This window comes from Falco rusticolus, chromosome 7 (genome assembly GCF_015220075.1).
Source record: "Falco rusticolus isolate bFalRus1 chromosome 7, bFalRus1.pri, whole genome shotgun sequence".
Taxonomy (NCBI): domain Eukaryota; kingdom Metazoa; phylum Chordata; class Aves; order Falconiformes; family Falconidae; genus Falco; species Falco rusticolus.
The window spans coordinates 7722774-7747904 of NC_051193.1; the positions used below are offsets into that span (position 1 = coordinate 7722774).

At 39.8% G+C, this 25131-nt stretch overlaps 2 protein-coding genes across 3 annotated transcripts in view; one reads left to right on the forward strand and one right to left on the reverse strand.

Annotated features, from left to right (window-relative positions):
• Positions 1-7705, forward strand: part of IGF1R (insulin like growth factor 1 receptor) — a 195684-nt gene extending 187979 nt beyond the window's left edge. Inside the window, 1 exon segment of the mRNA XM_037393380.1 lies at positions 1-7705. Within this exon segment, the coding sequence (XP_037249277.1) occupies positions 1-367 (367 nt within the window). The 3' untranslated portion in view covers positions 368-7705.
• On the reverse strand, positions 2347-25027 carry PGPEP1L (pyroglutamyl-peptidase I like). 2 transcript variants are annotated; one of them, XM_037393378.1, is made up of 6 exons: positions 24346-25027; positions 20642-20797; positions 18099-18151; positions 11330-11446; positions 10608-10837; positions 2347-9653 (listed from the first exon to the last, which is right to left on the reverse strand). In XM_037393378.1, exons 2-6 carry the CDS (start codon positions 20673-20675, stop codon positions 9485-9487), a joined length of 603 nt encoding a protein of 200 aa, XP_037249275.1. In that variant the 5' UTR covers positions 20676-20797; positions 24346-25027; the 3' UTR covers positions 2347-9484. The 2 variants fall into 2 exon arrangements, with proteins under 2 accessions (XP_037249275.1, XP_037249276.1); XM_037393379.1 differs by lacking the exons at positions 18099-18151; positions 20642-20797; positions 24346-25027 and having other exon boundaries at positions 10608-10962; positions 11330-11421.
• Positions 25028-25131: the final 104 nt, after the last annotated feature.

Consider the following 25131-nt stretch of genomic DNA (forward strand, 5'->3'; position numbering starts at 1 on the left):
GTTTGAACTGATGCGCATGTGCTGGCAGTACAATCCGAAGATGAGGCCCTCCTTCCTGGAGATCATCGGTAGCATTAAAGACGAGCTGGATCCAGCATTCAAAGAGGTCTCCTTCTTCTACAGTGAAGAGAACAAGCCTCCGGATACAGAGGAGCTTGACCTGGAGACTGAAAACATGGAGAGCATTCCTTTAGATCCCTCCTCCACCCTCCAACCCACTGACAAGCACTCAGGACACAAAGCCGAGAACGGCCCAGGTGTGGTGGTCCTTCGGGCCAGCTTCGAGGAGAGACAGCCGTACGCACACATGAACGGGGGACGCAAGAATGAGAGGGCCTTACCGTTGCCCCAGTCTTCGGCCTGCTGATCCTTAGAACCAGAATCTCACAGAAATAAAACACAGAAAAACACGTGCATTGGGGGAAGAAAGAAAGAAAAATACAATATATTCAAAAGCCTACTGTACCTCAGTGGATCTTCAGAACTGCCATAGCTGCACTTGGGAGAACCCTTTTTTTCAGTAAACAAGTTATCGTATTTTTCTTTTTTCAATATGCAAGCAGATGTTTGTTTCAGTAAAGGACTCCATTCATGGGGCGCACAGTTGGCCTTTTAAAACTCTAATGTTAACACTTAATAGCAACAGAAAACTTGAGATCTGATGTCTCTCTCTCCTCTCTCTTCTTTCTCTTTCTTTCTCTCTCTCTCTCTCTTTGCTTCGTAATGGGAAACATATCTGCGTGCAAGTTCAACCGTACAGCACTTTTATCAGATCAAAGATATCGCAGGCCAGGTGGCTCCCTGGTACCCTTGCAAGCACCTGCCTAACACTGTAGGTCTTTATAAAAAAAAAAAAAAAAAAAAAAAAAAAAAAACCAAACAAAAAAAAATACAAAAAAAAAGAAAAAAACCCACCACAAACTAAAAAAGACTGGATTTTTAATGTTGCTCTTTAATCTTTTTAGGAACATGTAAAAGAATAAAAAGGGCCATCATTCGTCCAAGGTTGTTAACATTTTCAACGCTGCCAAATTTTGCCAAAAAACTGAACTCTTTGGGTTTTTTGTTGTTTTTTTTGTTGTTGTTTTTTTTTTTTTTTGTAGGCATAGAAGGAGCACAGTAATCAACTGCTCTGTTTAAAAGAGATCCTGACCAATACATTCTATTCAATCATACACTGGTATTTAAAAAAAAAAAAAAATCAAATTGTCTAAATCTTTTTTCTAAACTGGACAAAATGTGATTATTTTTTTTTCTTGTGATGGAGAAGATAAAAGGGATGGGGTTAAGAAACAGCCCTCCCTCCACTCCTGTCCCCATCCCAATGAATTCTGGACAAAACTGGCAGTGGTGAGCTAAATAAACATGTACATTTCCTACAAAAAAAAAAAATTAACTGCACGCCAAAAATGAAACACGAAAATAACCGGCAGAGATCTCCATCGTTGCAGCCTGCCTTCCTTCACAGGCTTGCAAGGAAAAAAACACCTAGAAACATAAATTGGAGAAGACAAAAAAAGCAGTAACCGGATTCAAGTATATGATGCTTTGTTGACCTTTTCTCTTTATTATTAAGACTTCTCGAAGGGTCTTGCAGTTCTATGTTAGACCATGGATCATTTGCATACACATTGTCTTTTGTGTCACTTTTATAACTTTTTTACGGTTCAGATACTCATCTATATGTCTGTACAGAAAAAAGCTGCTATTTTTTTTGTTCTTTATCTTTGTGGATTTAATCTATGAAAACCTTCAGGTCTGCCCTCCTTCCCTTCCCTCCCACTTCAACAAATTTTCTTATGCTTTGTTACTATAGTGTGTAACTTTTACTTCCTCCTTCCCAGTAACTGATACCTTTCATATGATTTGCCATGAACTGTTTAATGCCTTTTTATAAATATATTTCCTCTTCCCCACCCCACCCCCCCCTTAGTTGTTTTACAACATCTTGGCTGTGTGGGCTACAGGGCTTTTGAGGGGGACATGGAGAAAGAAGGGACACCCCACGCAGAAACACAAGCTGTGCTGTGCTGTGGTGTTTTTAAACCCTGGTTTTCCTTCCTTCCCACTAACCTCTGCCCAGACAGCATGCGAGTCTCTTACAGTGCAAGGCATGATACAAACTCAGGTCAGAAAAAAAAAGGTTAAATATTTAGTACATTCTTGTTCAGTGTTTATATTCATTGTTGTACAAGGGTCCTACCCCTCCTTCCCTCCCCGCTTGTTTTGGTTGTGGCACACATCCACCCACCCATCCACACACACACTCCCCACACAGACACACACACACAAGTATATGTTGTTTGTTGTTGGTTTTTTTTTTTTGTTGGTTTTTTTTTAAAAAAAAAATTTGTTGGGTACAACAGCAGACACCAGGCTTTTGGGTCATTGATTTTTTTCAGAAGACTATTTTAACCCTTCCACCCTGTGGACAAGAGCTATACCAGTTGCAGCTGGTGATGCCAGGCATTCTTAGGGTGGCCATTGAACGCTTGGCTCCAGAAAACCCAGCTCCTCACCTTCCTAATGAGGAAGCCCTCACGGAGGGCACCCTGGGCTGCACTTCATGCCCTTGGTGACAAAAACAAGCCACCAAAATAAACCCGCCACCAAAACCAAACCAAACCCACCATGCCATTTCCATGGGGCTGGGTAGAAAGCATGGAGCTGGGGCCAGTGGCTTGGCTGGCAAACGGTTAAGTGTTGGCAGCTATGGAAACCTGTACAAGTGCAAGCTCGTTGCTTAAATCATAGACCAAACCTCAGAACAAAAGAAAATGAGTAAGCTTGTTTGTTCAGTTGCAGAAGCCTTGGTGAAAGGGGAAGGAGGGGGCCATCAGACAGTCTACAACCAAGGAGCCATACCAGTTGCTCATCTTACGTTAGTTACAGCATCGAAGCCTTTGTTTAGCACTGATCCAACCAAATGATGGCAGTGAAGAGGTGGTTCTGGGATGGAAATGTTTAAATCTTTTGAGTAAGAACAAAGAATTAAAATATACTGATTGCTAGTTTTGACTGGAGATTTTAAAAAGTTTGTAGTGCTTTTTGCTTGTGTAGTTTAGGTCCCATTATCTTCTCTTGCCTCTGTCCCGTAGTTATTTTTCCCTTTTAAAAATGAAAAAGACAAAAAAGTTAATTAAGAAGGTATTCTATGTAGGATTTCTTATTTATTTTGTGATATCAGTTTAAATCACTGTAGAGATGCCCCATAATAAATCTAAATACTGAGATAAGGGTTTTTGAGTATGACAGGGGACAGTTTTTGATTTTTTTTCAAACATTTATCTACCTCACTCTTATTTTTTTTATATGTGTGTATATAAAAAAAATACATCTCACATCTCTCAGCAGCCAATAAATGCCGTTGATACTGGTAACCTCTCACTCCATATACCACATGCTCTAGGTTCTGGAGGGGAACAGTCACTGCCTGTCACAAAGGGTCACTTCAGGATATTTGCCTCAATTCCAAGGAGTTTCTCCCAACTTTTTGGTTCAGATTCATCATTGTGTGGAGAAATCCAAGAGCTGTCTGACTTAGGGTGACCATTCTGTTAAGGAAACACGAAGGCTTTTTAATGTGCTGTCACGGCAGTCCTCAGGTCAGCAACAAAATGCTGTGTGTTTAGATGAGCCGGAGGCGTAGCTGACCTGATAAGAGGACTTCAGATCGTTTGATGAAATCTTTTACAGAAATCTATTGTTTACAATGTTTGAAGGTCCAGAAGAAGTACTGGAGTAAAGGGAATGGTCTTCCTGTTTGGCCTGTAGAATGGGCTAAGTCATTCTTGCCAGTTTTTCCTCAGATGCCACAAGCACCAAAAAGACATTTGGCTGAATCAGCACCTAAAAATAAATTGGCTCGTACAGCAACAGCATTGCTTTCCTGACCGAAAAAACAGTGAAAAAACCTGTCACAGGCTGCCTGTTGATACTACTACATCGAGTTTACAGCTTTGGATCTTTGCTGCTTCTGTTTGATGAGAGCACTGATTTTTTTTTTTTTTTTCCACAACTAACATTGAATTGATTTCTTTTAACGTGCCAGTAAAAATCCAGTTCCCTTTTCTTCCCCCGTTTATATGCTTCATAACTGTGGATTCTGATGGACCAGCCATCGCATTTTAACTGCCCTCTGACAGCGTGTAACTGGTTTACAAGCACACAGGACTAACACGAGCTTGCCATCAACTTGATGTATAATGTTTCTCTTTTTCCAGCTCTGGCAGCTGTTCGTGCAGGTGTTGCTTGTGGTATCTGAATAATGCGGTGCTTGGCTACTTCGGGTTGTATGAGGCCTCGTGCATGCACAGTGCTGTGGTTAAGGACTACAGAGTTTTCAGAGGGAGCATTTCTCTCCAGCCCCGAGAACCCGGCAAAATTTAAAGTTTTTCCTAGGTTGTTTTGGTTTGCCATGTTATATTAAGTTCCGGTGACCCTTTGGTGCAGTGGCTCTTCCCCTCTCTTGCACATACTGATTACCACAACTGGAGATCCTCAGATCTTTCAGCTGGCTAGGAGGGTTTTGTTAAAACTGTCCGAGTTACTGGTTTTTATAATTGTATGTAGGTGGTTTTAAAATGCATTAGGAAGAAACACTAATGACTTAGCACCCATCATGATAAACTTTTCAAAAAGCACTTCAGTAGAAGACAGTCACGTGGCATCACATACGCACGCGTGATGGCAGTCAGCTCTCCTGGACCAAACCACCTTCATGATACCATTGCGTTCTGTGTTTGCAATTCAAGCTTAATTCCTTTTTTGTTCTGTTTGTTTCCATAGCTTTTTTTTGTCGTCGTTGTTGTGTTTTGTGCATTTTGAATAGCTTTATTCACATGGGTTTTTCATGCAGCCTTCCCTTGGACAGTAAATCAAGTTGTTTGTGCATGTGAACAACTGAGAATTAATGTTGGCTTGATAGAGTCATAATATGGTTTGTAATGTTGTTCTTCCCTGAGACCACTGGCTTGTCTGGTATGGAAAATTTATTTAGAACTTCAGCTATGTTTGAATAAAGTTAAAGTAATCCAGTTTGTTTGTAAATTGAAAACAAAAGCCCACCCAGCCCTGAAAACCAGCATTGTGACAAATGGTACCAAGATGTTTTAATGAAGTAGGATAACAAATTGGCGTCACTGCGGGGAGCAGGCAGCTTTGGGTTTAGTGCTCGGCCATTGCTTTCACCTGACTCGCATTTAAAAGCTGCTCGGTGGCACAGAAGGTAGTTTGGTTGCAAAGGAATGTGGCTCCCATGTAAACACAGAAGTGTCAGCTGCGTGGTACTAAATAAGGTGCTCTTTTGGGGGAGCGCTAAACTAGACACACAAGCCGAGCGCGATGGAAAGCGAGGCCAGCCCATGGGCACCAAGCCTTTCTCGGCGTGATGCCTCTGCTCTTTAAAGCTGGTTCTAAGTGATGGATGATTCTAGGCCTGTTCGCACTGATGCTCCTCTTGGCCTTTAAAAACAAAGGAAAGCAAGCCCAGTATGCCCAGGACAACTGGTCACCAGGTGGAACTGCTGCCGGGTCCTTGGGAACTGCTGAGGGGTGTTCGGTACAAGCTGAGTCTAAGTGAATGACACTCCTATTGTTGGTATAACTCCATACATATATATCTATATATACATATATATATCTGCATATGTATATCTATAATATAGATATATATTGAAACCCTTTTCATTCCATTAGGATAAGTAACACTTGTTTCCTGTTATTCTTATGTTGTTTGTCAACCATGTATTTAATCACTGGGCTGAACAACAGTGGAGGAAGGTGCAAGGGATCCACTCCTTACTAACCAGTGATAAAAGCCAGATGTTGCAACTTAACCCATGAGTAGCTGTGCAGACAAGAATTTAAGAATGATGTGTAGAAACAACACTAGTGGCCAGGGGTGCTGAAGATACAGAACTGTAAATAGGTAGGAGGGCTTTGAAGGATGCCTCAGTTCAGGCGCTGGGTGCTCAGGGCCGGTGGATGGCCCCTGAAATAGGGCCCAGCCAGGTAAATCAGAATTGAGAAGTGTTTGCGTGGAGACACGCGAACACAAAGAGATGGAGATGGGTATTTACAGAGACACAGGGCTTGGCAGGAGTTGGAGGTAGTTTCCTGAGCTTAATATGTGGGACAGTGTCAGAGCTCAGGTATCACAATTCTGATCGTTGGTACTTGTAAATAAACCTCTGACTTCCCAGCTGGAGCGCTGAATTCATTACCAGGAGTGTGATGGTTGTTGCCATCAGTCTGTATGAAGCGGTCTCGACTTGCAGTTGGTCTGTTTTGCAAGTACCTTAAGACTATCACTAGTTTGTGTAGTTTGTGTGTGTGCATATGCGTGTGTGCTCATCTTTTCTTTTTTTTTTTTTTTTGTTGTTGTATGCGTTTCGTTGATTAGTAATCCATTAGCATTTTCAATAGGGCTTTAAGTCCAGTAGATTACGGGTAGTCAGTTGACGAAGATCTGGTTTACAAGAACTAATTAAATGTTTCATTGCATTTTGTAAGTACGTAGAATAATTTTATAAAATGTTTGTAGTTTATAAATGCCTAAAATATAATTTAAGGGCACTTTTCTGTGTCTGTGTATGGGTGTGTCTGTCTGTTATCAGGTTTTTTTTCATGGTACCAGTTTACTAGCTAGCTTTACAATATGCCAAAAAGGATCGCTAACTTGTCCAATTCATGGCTTGTCCTTCTCCCCCTACCCGCCCAAGCTTTGTGTCCCAGTATACAGCGAACGAATATAAAGGAGTTGGGGAAATGTTCTGTATCTTCAGTATCCTGGTCTTCCAGAGCCCTCTGGTTGGGGTGGGATCATCTTAACTGGTCATTTCACTTTACTGTCTAGGGCAGTTAACTTAATGGATTACAAGAACCTCACTGGTCAGGGAAACAGAACGGGGTTTGCTGCTACCCAGTCTCACTTGTGCTGTTCAGCACCTGCTTCACGGTGGCCATGTGGTTTGAAGGATGTGACTGCATAAGAGAAAGAGGGAAGACAGTTTTCATAATTACTATTGAAGAACTATTTGCAGGTATCACTTTAAGAGTTTGTGTGCAGCCTCTAAAGATGTTGAGCACCATTTGAAGCTCTGTTGAAATGAGCAGGGCAGGGTCCCTATTTATTTTTATTTAAGAATATTGAAGATCCCTTCACCTTCACCCTCCCAAATTTGACTAACCACATTGCTGAAGGGTTCTGATGATTTAGATACTGTTTAAAAATCAGCTCTTCTGTTTTCTGAACCAGTGAGGTTTGAGATGAAAGGATTGGCCAGAGTTGTCTACCTCTGGGACAAAAACAAAACTAGAAAGTGCTAAGGAATGGATGCAGTTGCAAATACATTTTCCGATTTTTCTTGTTTAAATTTTTTTAAGAGAAAATTAAACAATAACATGGCCAATTTATTACATGAAAAGACTTGCTGTGTATAAATTATTCCTAAAGAAATTCCTGTGTTTATATTAAAATGAATCAGTAGATAAAAAAAAAATTTCAAAATGTTTTTGTATATTCTGTTGTAAGAATTTATTCCTGTTATTGCGATATACTCGGGATTCTTTACATTATGAAAAGAAGAAACTTTGTCTATTTTGAATGGCTGAAGCTAAGGCTCCTTTAGTTTCTCTTACTCTGCTTTTTTCTAGTAGTTTCAGTACTACATGATTTAAGTTAAATAAAAGAATTCTGTATGCATTTGCCCGTTTCTGAATTTGTTGCTCCTTAACCAAAGCAAGTACAGGTTAGAAAATTCAGAGTAAATCTTCTCTGGTTTTCTTCTACCCTTTCTAGTTACATTTAATTGAGCTACTCTGAATAAATCTTGTAGAGGTCAGTACTTCCATTATGTTGTGTTGAAATCAAAAGTATTTTTGTCCAGTGAGACCAAGCTTGTGGGCGCTTTTTCCATGGGACTTGGAGTAGTGTTTTGCAGTAGGTACTTCCCTTTGATAAGGTAAGCATTTGCATTATTTTTTATTTATTTGAAGAAAACCTATTTATTTACCCTTACAGCAATCCCTAGATGAGGCATTCAGCCATCCAGCATGTGGTTGTCAGCTTTCTGTAACAGTCATTGGAAAAGGCAAGTGGCAAGAAAATGAGCATTATCTTGGCGTTTCTGGTTCCTCTGACTCTTGCCATCAAAGTGTTGACTGAAATAAGGTACAGTGGTAGCCCAGAGCTTCATCAGCTGTCGGCGCTGTCGGGTTTGTTGGTTGTCCGTTTTGCTGACATGATGCCTGAGGAACGGGCTTTTGTTTCCCTGGAGAAATCCCAGGTGTCCAGATCAAGCTGCTGCTGTCCTGTTGCAGTGACCGTTTTTGAAAATTACCTGCCCATTTTATCTCGTCCTTGCCTTGTCACGGTGCTAGCAAGATCAGCAAAGAGAGCGTGCGTTGACATTCCCGGTGCACCGAAGGGGCGGTGCAGCACTCCTGTGCCGTGCCCAGCTTCCAGGGCGCGGGGCTCCTGTTCAGAGCTGTGCGTGGGCAGGGAGGAGCCCGGCCTGGCGCGGGAGGCACAGCAGTGGTCTGTCCCTGACCCGTTCCACGTCTTACAATTTGAGGTCTCATGTGGTTCCTGTTTTGTCAGTAGCATTGCATGCCGTAACGCTTCCCACAGCACCGGCCTTCAGCAGTTGCCTTTCCTGGGAGAAGGTAGCTTTCCGATTTTGACGCGCAGGTCCATGAATAGCCATGACCCGTTCTCCTGAAAGACTTGTCTTTGTGCTGTGCTCTGTGGAAGGACGATGGTGTTCTCCTTTCGGACAGGCACTGAGAATTTGGGGTAAGTGGTGTTTTCAAGCAGTTGAAGCCCGAGTTACTAATAGCTTTTTAGCTTTTACCGGGTTCCAGCTTTTTCTTTACTTTTTTTTTTTTTTTTTAAGTTGCCCTGGGTTCCCAGCCCGTTTTTGATGCGGAAACAAGCATTTACAGCAGGTCACGAAGATAACTGTAAAACTTCATAAGAGGATCCCTACATGTGTTTTGTTTTCCCCCATATTTAAGTTTTTTTTTTTAATGTAGGCACTTCATATGGCTGGCCTGTGTCTCTGGATTTGGACAGGGGCTGAGGGGAACCTCTGTTCCATCCATCCGGTGCTGAAGGTCCTTACGGCTGTAAGTAGCCAGCTTGGTTCAGCAGGTCTTTAATAATGTTTCTATCAGAACTGGGATTAAGCATCTAAAATGTTTTCAATCCAGTTTCACGCTATCTTAAATCTGAAGCAACTTTACCATTGTTAGCAATACAGACCGCTAATCATTTGCTTTTTCTCTCAAGCTTTTTACACCAGCAAGAGCTGTAAGCACTTGTTTGGTTTTTGTAAGGAAATTTCACTGAAAATAACACAGAATGTAAAATCCTTGATGTAGGGGTTTACAAAATTTTGGGATTCACTTCATTTAAAAGGTAAGGAATTGCATTCTAAGAAATCTTTCGGGGTTTTGTTCTTTCTTTCTTACATCATCCATCTTACTCTCTTTCTTCTGCACACTGTTTTAACATCTCTAAGATAATTGTCTGTAATGCTTTTCCTAGAAAGTCTGCTGTTACTGATCTGGATAATGGAGGCACATGGATGAAAGCTGCTCTTCCATTGCCATAATACAGGGAAGTGTAGTAGGTGTAATCACAGATATACCTGCAATATTATGAACAAAACAAAACCAGAAACCTGAATTAAGGAACAGTAAACTTTGATTAAATTTAAATATTCATTAAGTAGCCAAATCAGATCTGGTTTATTAAATTACTAAAAACATGCAAATAAAAGAAATGCTGAAATAAACCTTGTTTGAGAAACAAATGTTCCTTATCTGATGGTTTGGTTTCTCAGACACCCACCCAGAAGGAACTTTAAATAAAAAAATCACAAGACATCCATTCTTTTACAAGCTTCTGTAAGCTATGTGAGATGGGAAAGGTAACACAGCCCACTGGAAACTACAGCCTAGTAATACAGTTTTTTGTGTAAGTCATACAGTCTCACCATCTGGAGGGTTTTTTTCTTATCACCCTACCTTCTAACTAGCAGGTGCAAATCCTGAAATTAAGGGCTGAGATTTAGCTGATTTTTTTAAATGAGATCACTTACTGTTTTCTTTGTTTTCCTTTTAAATGAAGGCCAGCATAATAGAAAATTGCCTCAGTACTACTGAAACACATAATGAGATCACAGACATCGTTCTAAAGGTGCATGTAATTGCTCTGTTCTTCAGTGTATGTATTTACATTTGGTATCCCTCCCAGTTGGGAAAAATAGATTAAAATCTGCTACTAGTCAGTATTGCTTTCAGACTTTCTTAATAGCTCAGGCTTACTGGGGTTGTTAATCACAGGGTATGCTGTGTTGAAACTTGTTTCTTTTGGAATTTACAAATCCATGGAAAAATAATCTACTGGCTGTAGTTTTTCATGAAGGCTGCTTTACATAACATTTAAATGTATCCCAATTTCATACTTTTACCTTTCTGAAGACCTTGCTTTCAAAGTGATTTTGGTTGGAGGAAAAGTCATTGCAAAGATTCTTTGAGGTTAAATGGGCTGATCGAGTTACTTCTGCTTTTACTGTGAGACCCCGATACGCAAGGTTTACCTTCCCGCATCTCTGGAAAAGGTGATATCAATGCCTTCCACTGAAATGTTTTTCCAGAGAGTCTTCATATTAATTGTAGATTCAATCTTTTCTGGGCCATCTACCATGCAACAGGCACCTTCTGGGTGAAAACCACAAGCATCTCTCTCTTGGTAGCCTTTGTTCTTCCCACACTGCTCAAGGATGATGAGTGCTTTGGCAGATGAAGCCAGCCCAACGTGAACAGTAAGCTGTTTTTTTCCCACCAGAGTGAATAACAGGAAATTAAAAATGAGACCTGTTTTTAAAAACATGTAATGCAATAGTGCCAAGCTTCAAGGTAGGGAGTCTTGCTGTAGCTGATGCCTAAAGAAATCTTCGATAAGAGATTATAAATGAGAACAAAATTATGCTGTAGTTTGTTTTTGTTGTGTCTAGTCAGCTCAGGACTTCAGAGCTGCGGTATTGTTTTTGCAGTTTACGGTGGATTCCCCCCCCCCCCCCCCCCCCCCTGTTTTCAGCATGTGGTTATGTTGTTTAAATGGCATGGGGTTAAACCAGCATGCTAATTATTGTGTGCTCCAAATTTCAGTTTGAAACCTTTATCACAGTTTTAATAGTTGCTTTTCAGAGTTGTCTGATGCACATACTGTGCAGTACTCTCTCGGAGATCTTTTTAAAGATCCACAGAGAACAGTAATGCTCATGAAGGGAACAATTTCTGTAACTTTCCAATTACTTACCAGTGGCTGAAGAGTTGTCCATATCTTGAAGACTTGCTCCTTTGCTTTTTGGTAAACCACCGGTAGCTGCATGATATGGAGACTGATGTTTTTACCAAGGCCTCTCTTGGACAGCTCCTGTGTTTACAAAAAAGCCACCATGGACTTACAGGAGCATTGGATTTCTCAGACTGTGGTAAAGAAATGAGGCTGATCCAACTGAGAAAACATCTGAAAGAGCAATGTAATGTTGTCTAAACCTGTGCTTCTAAACATTGGTCTGCAGTGAGAGTCATTTGTTTTGTGCTAGCTCCCCCTTTTTTAGCTGGAAGAGACTAAAATATGCAAAACAATTTCCTAATGTTATATCCATGTGGAGCCATTGTTGTGTTTTCCAAAGGGATACTTGGTCTCCAATGGGTGGGAGTGGTATTGCCTGGGGAGCCATGAAATACCAAATCTCTCAGAAAAGGTCCATGCTTGAAAGCATCTAAATAGGCTTTGATACAGGTATGAGATGTTCCTCTGAAAGTTCTAGTAGGTAAACCTGCACTATCAAGAGACGAAGGAGCTGTCTGCTCCAGTGACACGTGACCTGCTGGCTTGAACTGGTTCAGGTAAGCTGTGCTGGCGGTGACTTGCCAAGGAGAGTCATATTTAGAATGAGTTTAATTTCTTTTTTGGTCTAGAATATGTTTCTCTAGTAAAAGGAAATGTTACGTACTGGGATGTTATTTCTCTGTCATTTTCTTTTTCTTTGTCATTTTCCTAAAGAAAACAAAAAATTATGCCCAGAATTGAAGTGAAAGGAACTAAGGCACCCTTCAGAGCAGCAGACTGCCCACATTGTTGGAAGATGTTCTGAAGAATAAATGTCATGTGGAAATGACTTGGAATTTATTTTGTTGGTGGAACAGGGCTAACAAGGCATAAGCCTCTAAATAGAAGACAGGCAGCTGCAATGTCAGGATGCAGAAGGAATGCATCTGAGGTAGAAAGCTTGGTCCCACAGAACTAAAATGATGGCTGAAAATCCCAGTTGCGTTTGAGTAGATCACTACCAAAGGAGGGTACAGATGAAGTTTCTGAGGGGGGTGTAGGCAAAACGTCAGCAGCAGAGGTACCTGGTTAGCCCAAGAAACCTGTAACTTCTCACTGAACGTTGTTGTTGTCTTCAGTTTTCATGACTCACTATGGATACTCATGTGGATGAGGCCCACAGTTCTAAGCTGTGCTAACTGGGAAATTTGCCCTTCAACACTGGCTTCCTATATAAACTGTTCCAATGTTCTTGTCAGCGGAAGCATTGATTAGCTATGCTCAATACACTATTTGACACAAGCAAGGAAACAATGCCTGCAGGGAAGTAAACACATTTAGAGAACAGTGCCAGCCTTTTTTCCTCTGGGCGCTGACAGTCTTTAAGAGACCATTGCATCATCTTGCCTAAGAATGATGTACTGTGTCTTAGCATCCAAAAAAGAAAACCCCAGCTGGCTCACAATTAGCATTTTCTTTTCTAAAGCATCTTTAATTTTAATGAGATTCTTAAAATTAATTTTAATGAGATTCTTCCTTTTTAAATGTAAGGCCTAGAGGACTCGACTACCCATAACTTTGGTACAGAATGTGGAGAGCTGCAGTAAGTTGTTAGGATGTTCTCCTCGTGCTCTCTGGACTCAGGTTCTCTTGTCACCGTTTGTCATGGGAGAAACATGCAGAAATACTTCTGTGCAGGACAAAACCAGAAGCTGGCTAATAGCAAAGGGCTGAGAATTTATGTCAAAGGAAGATAGTTCACTATGTCCTAAGCGCTTTCAGCATGTTGCCAGTAATGTGTATTACTTTGTTGTCTAAGAATCCTAACTATGGGCTTACACCCCATTAAACCAGATGTTGTGCAAATGTAGAAGAAAAAACAAGGGTTGTTCCTTGACTTGGCCAAGTCTCAGCCTTAACCAAAACCATTTTTGTGTTTAAGGTGAGAGACTGGAGATGGTTAAAGGAGAATAACTGCATCTGGAAATGAGAACTGGTCAGTTAGTTCAGTAAACCAGTGCTTGTCTTGTAGTTGAAACAGCAAAGGAAACTTCAAAGGAGGACAAAAGTTTTGGAGGACCTTTTTGTATGAAAAGTGGTTCAAAAGAAAGCATGAAGATTCTTCGGTAATTTCTTCTAAAAGGGAAATCAAATCCAGCATTATCAGCTGATGACCTTGAGTTGCTGCTGAGTTGTGGTCATAGGCTCAGTTTACTGGACTTCTGGCCCACGTTGTTACACGGCCCTCCCCAAAGAGAAGTGATTTGCACAGAACAGTGCTCAGATGCAGTGGGTTTGTGTCACACAGGGCGTTAGAAGCAACTTCAACTTCTAGAAAATTTTACTGAGTTTGCCTGAGTTTTCATCAGTTTGGGTTGCTGGGGAGGGGCGCAGGGGGCTGCCTGTGTTAATTTTGTGAACCTCATTCAAAAAGGCTTGCCTTGGTGCAGAAAGAAAACCGGAAGTTACCAGTTGACCCAGTCAGTCTGCAAGTATGTTGCTAACAAAGTTTCTTTGTTTGTTTGTTCAGTGGTTTTATTCCCTTTTTTTGTTTTCTTTCTTTTTTTTTTTTTAATCCTGCAGAAACCTTTTTTTAAAGCTTTAGGGATGTCAGACAGTTCCAGAACAGAAATGAAGGCACTAAATAGCAATGTCTCCTTAGTTTCACAGGTGATGAAACTAAAGCGGAGAGGGAGAGACAGACAGATTAAATGACAAATCTCCAAAGACCACATGGTTAGTGGCAGGATGAAAAACTGCACTCAGAGATCTGATCCTCATCTCCCGATAGCAAACACAGTTCCCAGAAGCAGTTGGAAATGTGACCTGTTCTTTGCACTAACAGTTTAATTACTATGAATGTTGTCACTCAACTTACATTTGTGCCCTATTAACTGGGGACTCTGACCTTGATGGTAGGCTGCCCTGATAGGTTATGTAGCTGCCAAGTCACAGACAGGAGTTTCTGCAGGCTACACAGAAGCAGGGTCAGATCAAGGGTTATTAGATGACCCCATCAATGTGGAATGTGGAATAAATAATTCGGGGGATGTGGGATTCTGAGGGTCCCGTATGGTGCTGAAGAACTAACGCATCATGGTAACTCAATGTGATCTGTCAGCAAAAGTGAAGTAAATACTTGGTGGTGTTTTCGTTTAAGAGAGAATGTCCTGCACTTCCACAGTTAAGGCTGCTGGTGGTGGAGCCTTCCTGCGTGTTTTAGGAGATGAATGGAGTTTGAGAACCATGAAGAACTTAGTGAGACAGGTTTCTGAAGGAGAAGCTGTCTTACTAGTGCTAGACAACCATATTGGGCCATGTGACAGTGTCTATAAAAGCTCTGAAGCTTTTCTCGATCACCCTGAACTGACACGTTCACCTGTACTTTCAGAGCCATCGGACTATCCTCTTTTCCCTGAACACTGGAGGGGTACTTGCTGAGGAATGAGGACTCCAACTCCGTGGATGCCATGCTCGTGAATGCCTTGTGTGTACTGGGTGGTGCTGTGATGAGAACTTGGGTTCATGCAAAACCAGGGTGCTCCTCACGTTCTTGGACAATTATTTTTTCATATGATAAAACGGGCAATGTGGGACAATGCACTGCTACACAGTATTGGTAAGAAATCCAAGAATGCAGAACAAATACGCTGTCTAAAACAACAGAAATAGAGATTAACATTTATCATCTGATTCCCGGGGATTTCAGAAAATGGAAATTGGCTTATTCACCAAAAACAGTAGTAGTGAATAGTTACTTTGTAAGAGAAATAATATCACACAAGTATTTTTCTGAGCGCCCAAGGAGGTCATAGAAGGGACGCAACCATTGGAATGGTCTGTGTGCTCTCTGGATCGACCTCTGATCCTCCCTATGGCAAGAAAAGAGGTTCAGGAAAACAGCTGATCCATAGGCAAGGCAGAGTGCCACAGCATCTTGCAGGGAAGCTGCTAATGGGGATTTTAAAGAAGCAGTTGTGCATTAAGTGTTGCTCACAGAAGGGAAGCTATTGCTCTTTGGCAAAGGCTGCAAAAAACCACGGGAAGCAAGGCTATGCTTTGAGAATTAGGGCCCGGGAACTCCTGTTACATGTATTTTTACAGGGTTTTGGATGTTTCTGGTATGACCCTTCTGGGATGTGAACCCTTGAATTACATGTATCAGCGTTACAACATCACTGAGTGTGCCACAGTATCCAAGCTTTTGATAAGGAACCAGTTCATTTTGAGGTTCTAATTAAGATAGCTCTGGGTAATGCTACAAAGGCATTAAGCCTGAGCAATCATGTTTAGTAGCTGAGCTCTGGCTGCTCAGTACTTTCTCAAGGATGAGTCTGAGTGCACTTTTGCTTGGTTCTCAGAAAAGATCCTCGGCAGGAGGGCTTTATGTCAATTTAGTGATCCATGCAGGAACCCCAAGCCAAGACAGGATTACTTCCAGCTGTAAATACTAAATTTTGCTATCTTTAATAGATGTGCATAAGCTTCCCAAAGACCATAGGGCTACTCTTATGAACAAGGCCAATGGAACAATACCGTGAGATTGCTGTTTAGCGTGGGGAAGCCTATCAAAATTCAAAGTACTTCCAGATTTGCAGCAAATTTCTCTGAATTGTCTGGATTAACCACCTTTGCCAGGGAATAGGAAACTAAAGCAGAATCTCTAGTATGAATGCAACTTAATTCCACACAGAGGGTATCGCATCAGAGGGAAAAGGGTTTGTTCTCCTCCGTACGCAAGGACTGACATCTGTGTCGTTATGGAATGCTGTAGCCCTTGATATTTAACTTCCTGGTGTAGCCAGCACATGGCATTGTTACAGAAAACTCATCTCATCCTGTGTTTTCACTTTAGGCTGTTTTGCTTGCAGATAAAGAATGATTTTTATTTTCAGCCGGAAGAGGATGATCTTGCACCCAAAATTAAAACCAATAGGGATCAGGAAATAATGAGTGAGAACATTGTCAACTGACAAATATTTGCGGTTTAGGGCACGTGTTAAGTTGGAGTTAAGATAATTTATGGGTCTCCTGTGATGACTGGGGTATGGAAAGGTATCACAGAAGTATTTTTGTTTCTTGTTAGCCTGCAAAGATAACGTCCCTCATGACTTTGAGTGGGTAATAGATTTCTTCTACCAAACACCAAGTTGCACGCAGTGGTCTTCACCCAACAAAATTAGAATCAAAAATACGTATGGTTTGGTAGAGTTGCTATAGCTTTGGTCTTTGGAAAAATGTACTAGCTCCTTGTTTTTCAATCTTCTTGCTGTGACTGCACTTAATTTTCAAGACAGATCTTCAGTAGCTGTCACCAAAACTTGTAATATGATTATCTTTCTATCACTATTAATGCTTTCTTACAGCTACCTTTTTCGTTTCAGTGTCCAGAAGAATTTAAATATTTATGGGCTAATTTCAGTCTCTGTAATAGAACATAGTCCCCTCAGTTTGTTTTAAATGTCTTACTTTCCATTTTTACCAGTAGTATCTATTGTTTCTTGCAGATATTGGACCAATGTTCTAATTCAGTTTTACTATCTTGACTACTCTGCAACTAGTTTCAGATTTCATTGTGTTAACCTTCTTCCTACCTTGGAATTGCTGAGAACTTGTGTGAAAGACCCTCTCAAAATAACTCTGTTCATAAATACCTTATGAGAGTAACTGAACTCAAGGAAAGGCCATTGTCTGGGCTAGGGAGAATGAATTAACCTTACATGTGACTTGTATGCATACTCAGCAAATCTCTGCAGCTCTTCCTAACTGTCTGAACATACATGCAATGATATGACCTTTCGTACTTTATATTGAGCTAGAGTACTAAAATAGCAAACTAGTAAACTATTTAATTGCAGCAGACATACTCTTACGTACAATGGTTGTATGTATTATTTTGTGAGACATATTTAAAGACAGAAGTTACGTTACTGTTAAAACTTAGATAATACTTTAAAAGACAAGTAACGTTGTTCCTGAAAAATCCATCTATCTATAGAAACTTCTGGTGTGTCCCACAAAATGTGGGTTCACACAAAGAATAATTTAAAAATAAACAATTCTATACAGAAAAGTTTATGCTGAAAGCCAAGTATCCAAGCCACGTCTTTGTATCACCCAGCTAAATTTGTTCTAATACATATATTTAGGAAATACACAGGAACTTTCAAGACTCTTAGACCTGTAACTGCTTTTCAAGCTGTATGGAGGGGGAAGGAATCCAAATCACCTTGTTTTCAGTTTTAACTACAGACTTCACTGTCATTTGAAAGTGGAAGACTACACGGAAATGTGAACACATACTTAGAATTGTCATGCTTTAGGTTTTGTGTTCCTGAAGTAGGCAGTAAGAACTCAATAGGTTACACTTGTATGAGAAAGAAATCACCTTGCACAGGCATGATACAATGCGTTGTGGTATGAGATGATGTGTTTACTAAAGAGAGAGATAACCTGTGGCATATGCATTAACTGCAGAGAAGGCACCCGGGTTAAAAAAATACCCTTTTTTTAAAAATCAAAGATAATATTTTGAAAAGTGCTTAAATAGCACAAAAAAAAAAATCTTGCAAATAAAATTACATTTCACTTCTTAATTATCCTTTTTCTTCCATGTTGGGAGTGTTCTCCATAAGGCACAATTCTGTTTAACGAGTCATGAAAATTGACTTTTTTGAAGGAAATGGAAAGCCTGAAAACAGTTTGCATTGGGATCTTCATGAAATCCCTCCCTCCGCTTTTTTATGCTTACCTTCACAGCTTCCCAGCTAGAATTAACCAGGTATTGTCTAAATGGACCAAAACCTGAAAAGAAAGAAAGGTGATTTTAACCCATGTGTGCTTTGCAATTGTAGCTTAGGTGCCGGCATGTATGCACACACATATTTGTTCTTTATCTTCGTATTTTTTGGTTATGGAGATGGAGTGATTTAGCCTTTATAACACTTCAGGGAATAGTATTTTCATTTTTTATATGCGCTAACATAAGAACTAATCCTGCAATCTTCATTCATGTCAAGGCTTTCTTATGAGATAACCTTAACTGAAGCTGGCAAATACACTGGAGCCAATAGGACAGACCATGTAAATGATTATTTTGGGCAAGGATAATCATCCATAGAAATACTGCTACCAAAAGATCTGGTGTTAAATACTCCCAGATCACAGTCAATGTACCATTCTTATTGTTAAAGCTCATGAAGATGAAGATATGCATATTTAATGAAGATTTCTGAAAGAGTAAAATACTATTTCGTTTGTGATTTTTTTTTTTTTTTTTAACCCCAAGTAATGGAAACTTAACTTTTCTGTCAGGGAAAATGGGCTTTTTGTGGTGCGGGGCAAAATCTCTTCCTTCACTTTTTTCCCACAGGAAAAGAGAGGAGGAAAGGTAAAAGGACTCTTTGAGTCCAAAGTACTACACTTAATTTTATGCATTCTTTTGTTTTTGGTGAAATGCTTTTTTTAAATAAAAAGGCAAAACATCTCATTTAGAGCTAGATGGGTATTTTGTCATGAAAAAGTTTGATGGTAATCTCCCACTATCTTTATTAATCTCTATGACTGTTCTTAATGCAGAGTATTGCCAAGGCTGGGTGGCAGGAAAATTAATGCTAGGCTTTAAGCATTTCTCAATTTGTTAATACTTATATCATAACTGCTCAGTCTTTTCTTTTTTTATATTATGAAAAGCCTGATGGTGCTGATATTTTTGACGGTGTTTTCCCCAGGTTCGAGTTGGTACTATGGAGAGGGAATCGGGGAAACAAGACTCATTTCACATTAACAGGGAACACAAAACCTCACAACCTCACTGGTCCCACTCTGCTTTCAGCGCAAAATGAGGGTGATGCCTACTCCATTTTGAAGCTGTAGTTGTTGTGTGTGTTTCTGTACCTGTGTGTGCAGAACTGTAGAATTATAACAATAAAGGTCACAATTAAACACATGCATCTCACTGGTGGCCGTAAGAAACTACTGCTTAGGATAAAATTGTTCTATGAAAAGAAATTACTAAATGTAAGAGTTTTACAGTACTGAAATACCTGCAACAACTTGGAGACCTAATTGAGTGAACAGTATCAGGCACTATATAAAAAACTGGGCTCACTGCCAGCAGGTTTATATTATGGGCAGGTGAAAATGTGACAAGAGGCATGCTGTGATGATCTCTGTAATTAATCTCGTAAAGATGCACCTGTGTCTTTAATGGAACACACTAGTCTACAATTATTTGAACAAGTATATTTCTGCACCTAAATCACTATCTAAGGGGGGGAAAAAACTAATAGGATGCTAAGAAGTGTGCACATCAAGGGTACGTGCCGTAAATATCATGGGATAGAACCAGATTATCAGCCTTTTAAGAGGTTAGCAAATACCTCTTGCTGTCTCCTGCACTCCCATTCAGCTCAATGCCAGTTATGTCTAGAGCAAGCCAAACTAGTTCTGCCCATCTTGCAGCTATTAAAAAAAAAAAAAAGTGTTTAATTGAAAACAGCAAGATGCGAATCTCTTTGATGTAGCTTCAACCTCATTCCTATGTCCTCAGATGACCTGCAGTGGAAAATTATCCAGCAACTCACATGTCAAGAAATGTGTAATGATTGCTTTTAGATGAGCCAGTGGCAACAAGAGGAACAGCGAGTTGCAGCATTCCTTAAGAGCTTTAACATTTTAAAGCTCAGAAGTTTCTAGCTGGTGGTTCTGCCACTGTGATTCAGCACTAGTTATAGCCAGCAAGAGAAATGCCAAATCTGGTCCCTTGTGTGTGTGCTGCATGTTCAGGCATGCTCCTTCGGTATATTTAAATTTAATGATCTAGCAGTGATGAGGCAGCATCTCCTGTTTAAAACTGCCTTACCTTGCCATGAAACTGAGACCCTGAAACTTGCCATGTGTTGCTCTAATTCTGGACACTGACTATGTGACTTTGTGATGCAACCCGGTTTTCTTGCTTCAGAGCTCCTTTTGGGTAAGCTTTATCTAATACTAGCCTGCACTGCCTTGAGCTATGTGGTTTGGATCAGAGAGAATGTCAACAAAGATTAAAACATGGGGAGAATGAACAACAAACCAAACTGGATGGCAGTAAAGAGGGCAGACTGCAGTCTGTTTCCTCTGACATGCATCTGATTTTTCTGAGGAAGGCACAGCAGCAAGTTATTTTCCATTTGGAGTTGTTAGTATGACCATTTGCTACTGTTTTTCCCTCCAGGGAACTGTTTACAACAAAGTTCAAGCATGTGTGCATACTGTAGCTAGCTAAAAGATGAATAAAAATAAAAATCTTACCAGTTACAACCACAGTGCTGGAATTTGAATCCATTAAATCTATGCTTCAGAAGGTGAAATCTTGTTGTCTTTCAGTTCCAAACAGTATTATAATTCATGTGTCTGTGGCAAACTTCTTCATTTGGGGCACCTTGTTTTCTCCAAGCTGTGATGTGTCTGGATTCAAATGAAAGGGCTGATTTCTGATTCATGTAACTTTCAAAGCAAAAATTGTTACGGCTCTGTATTAAAGATAGAAGGCTGACTGACTGGCTGACTGACTGGGACTGCCCCAAACTTCTTTTCCTTTCTTCAGGCATGCAACTGTATTTAGCAAGAGGAGGAAAGGCTTAAAGAAACTTCTTGCAAAATATTCAGCAATATTTTTCATTAGAAACCTATTTATGTACAAGTAAACAGAAAATTGAATCAATTTTATTATATCTCTGTGGATATTCTATTTTTAACACAGTTGTAATTCACTTTAATAATGAGGAATGACAACTACAAAAACATATCTGTCTATTTGCACTGTTCTTAAACTTTTTATTACTTAAAAAACTCAGGGGTAACTTTGCTGTTCGTTCTTATACCAGTTATCTAATTTACTAATCTTGATCTTTATCTTATGCTTTTTGTAAAAGAGTTCTAGCACCTTACACTTTTAAAACCAAACACCAATAGGAAAACATGTATATTTGCTAAACCAAAATATTTACTTGGTAATATCCTTGAATAAGCTATGTGTTCAAAAATCTCACAAGGTCAAAGGAACTCCAGAAGCTGGGTTATAGCTTGCTGAAACTAGCGAGTTTAATAGCTGGTCTGTCTTCATTAAACTGAAGCATGAGAACCAATGGGGGGGGCTGAAATCAAAACATATGCACATTGTCACTGCCCAAAACAAAAGCATATGAAAGTTCTCTTGGGAATTATAACTATGTGGGCAGAGGGTTTCGCTGGGTCTTGTTTTGAGTAGGAAGTGTATGTGTGTGCATGTGAGAGAGAGAGAGAGGGAAGGGAAGCTAAGAATAGAAAGCCACTATATAATCTCAAGAGAGCTGGTAATTGTGAGACCTTAGGAAAGAGAAAAAAAAAAAAAAAATCTCTGAAGAAACCTCTGGGATTGATTGGTGGCTGAATGAGGTTTGGAGCTATGAGCTGTGGGTCATTTAAATCCTCCTATTCTGAGACACAAAGGAACTGGTGTATTCTTTTAAATATAAAGACCCTGATTCCTCCATCCATTTCTTTCCCTGACTAACACAAGTTGCAAAATTAACTTTTGCTAGCTACTGAGGCTGAAGGAGCAGCTAATACAATAAACACAGACTCTTCTGCAGTTTTAAATAAGGCAAAATCTGCCACTGACATCTGTGAATTACATCTAAAAATTCATCTTTCATTCTCCCGTGTCAGTTTTTACCAAATAATTTTTCTGTGTGACCAGTTAGTAGAACTCTTCCTGTGACACTGAACAGGACAATGACATACCAGTCTTCTCCTAGTTATTTCTGATTTGTGCTGCCTTTTTTTTTTTTTTTCGGTGATTAAATCTAAGTACAGGGTGGTCTAATGAACAAAGCACATGCAAGGAATAAAGCAAGATTTAAGGTCTATAGTTGCTTAATTAATTTCCTGCATGAGAAATTATGTGGTTTGCTTGGGACATTATAGCTGCTTTGTAGATATATATGAAGGGTATTGCTTGAATGCTGTAAAGTACTAGGTATTTTATTAGATACTTTTGTGTAGCATAGATATGTCCATTAGATCCATGCACTCTGAAACAACTGTTATCTACTCTAAAGAGACTAGAAAAAATAGAAACCAAGGAAGATTATTTCAGTAATCCTTCATGAAGAAGCTGATAGCAGAAAATTGGGGGGACATCCACACACCCCCCCACACACCCTGACACTTTAATGACTTTCATTTAAGCATTGTCTTCCAACAGTTTAGTCCCTTTCCAAAATTAGAGGTTTGGTGATATGGTAGTAGAGATTCCAAGACCTTTCCAGTGTTGTTATATACTTGTTGAAATGTGGGAGGAATGCTGGTGGTTTGAGTAAACCAGGAATTTGACAGAGTGCACTGAAATTAGTTTTTGCACTGATTTAATTGATTGCTTTGTTCTCATGCTTTATGTGCATGGTAGTATACTTGGAGGAATAATGCATGTATTGCAGCTGCATTAAATTTCTGTAGCAAGCAGAAAATAAAGGATATGGTAGTTCAAAAAAGAATTTAAAAATCTTATGGTTAGGCCTAAGTTCTACCGAGAATTTTATTCAGAAATTAAACCTTTTTTTGCTTTACCATTTCTTCAGCTGAAGTCAAAGCTATGCTTGAAATTTTTGTGAAAGTATGATTGTAGCTTTAATACTAGCAGTCATATGCATATATTGACTGTAACAATAGTTACCCAGGTCACTGGATATTTGAGGTCTGTGCGAATTCATCTCCCCATCCATAATTAAGAAACCAAGCCCTGGGTATTTGAAGGCAAGTCAGAGACACAGCTGACTCAGCTGAACACTGGTTGTTTTTCTTCTTGCTATAGACAAATGTGATTGGCAAGGCACTCATCTTGAGGTAAAGAAGAAATGGAAGCAACTCAACTATGAAAGCCCTGGTTATCACCTTGAGTATTTTTCTGTACAGCTGTCTGATACATTTAAAAATTATTTCAACTGCCGAGTAAGAGAAAGACGTATTTTCTGCAAATGCATTCTGACCACATTGCAGACCTGCCAGAATACTGCTTGAAGAGCTTTTTAGTGCTGATGGTAACAGGAACTGAATATGGCCTTTCATTTAGAAACAGCTCTTTAATTTTTATCTCTTTTATTATTACTTACGTATAGATTGTTTAATTTCTTGTTATTGACAGGCACTGACCAGTGTTTCAAACTGTTAAGTGGGAGTGTTTAATATATTCCAATTTTTATCTCAGCTGCTCAACATTTAATGAGAGGAGGGAGAGGCTATTTAACATTATACTGTAATGGGACTTTAAATAGAGTTTTTGGGATCTAACATCCTATATTTCTTTTCTAATAAAAATAAATGATCCTCAGGAAAGACTAAAGCTGGTCTTTAGGTAGATGGAATGCAATGTCACAAAAAGAGAGAGGAGACAGGATTTTTGTGTAAAACTTGCTATTCCCTGTGGACCAATGCCTCTTCTATAACAAACTCTATGTGAATGAAAAAATGTAATGGCACTTTCGTTTACCTTTTTTTTTTGGATAGAAAATGTTATATATTTTATGTTGTTGCCTTATTTGTATTAGTTCTTCTGCAATTGATACCATTGGTGTATACCCAGTGCTTAGCAATAATGAAAAATTTGAAATTGTATATCATTTCATTGTAGTCAAGCTGTTGGGTGACTGTTATAATTTCTATTCTGGTCTTCTTGCAGTATTAGCAAAAACTAACTGCTGTGCATGAACAGACTTTTACATTTTATTTTTAATTGTTTATAATAGTTTAATGCAGGGAGAAAGTACATTAGCAAGAGAGCATGCAACTCACGATCAATGGGTAGCTTTTGTTCAGGTGTCATTTATCATGCACAAAGAGACTCTGCAAGCAGGATACACACAATTTAAGTAATTATTTATCAGCCAATATGCAAAATAGATAGCTAGGGCTAACAGATTACTGGGCCAAACAGTAATATGTTTACCATTCTTGCTAAGAAAACTGATGAGTCTTACCTGGCCAGGAAGTTTCCAATACACTGGGGAAAGCTGGTCTCTGCCATTTGTTGGTATGAGCTGATCCTCAGCATTACTGAGCTATCTTAGCATTTCTGCTTTTCTTTCCTTATATATCTTTTCTCTTGAATCTTTCACCAGCTAATTACTGTCATCCCAACAACAGCACTTCTGTGTCTTTAGCTTCTTATCTTTCATGACTTTAGCTTGGATACTTTCTCATAGCTTAAGAATTTTCTCAGTAAAACACTGGCAAGGTCACACAGCAGTGCTGCATCAGACTAGGCCCTGGAGCATGGTACAGCCAGACCTCTGGTCTGTGTGTGACATGGGGAGTCGGGGAAAGTGCACAGCTTCAGCTGATCGTGACAATGTGCTGAAATCCAATGATGTGCAGTGCGGTTGTGTGACATCTGCATTTTGGGAGTCTCATTGTATGGGCTGAGATCACTTTGTCCTGTTGAGTAAAGAAAGTACAAATCTACTTTAGTATGTGTTTAAAACCATTCGAAAGGAGAGGCAACCTTATGGAGTTTTTGGTGGCTGTGCTGACAGGCAATGGAGCGCCTACTTACGTGAGGCACTGGGGACGCTCTCTTCAAACCCTGTCACCACGTCGCAGCCATGTTCCCAGCTGACTGAAGTGCAAAGGTCAGTCTGTTTCTTTGCAAACATCCTGTCATTTCCATGTACTTTTCACCTCTTTGACTTTGATACTTGTATCTCCTTTTTTAAAAATAATTAAGCCCTGGAACACTTAGGATAGGAAGGCTCCCAGGAGTCAAC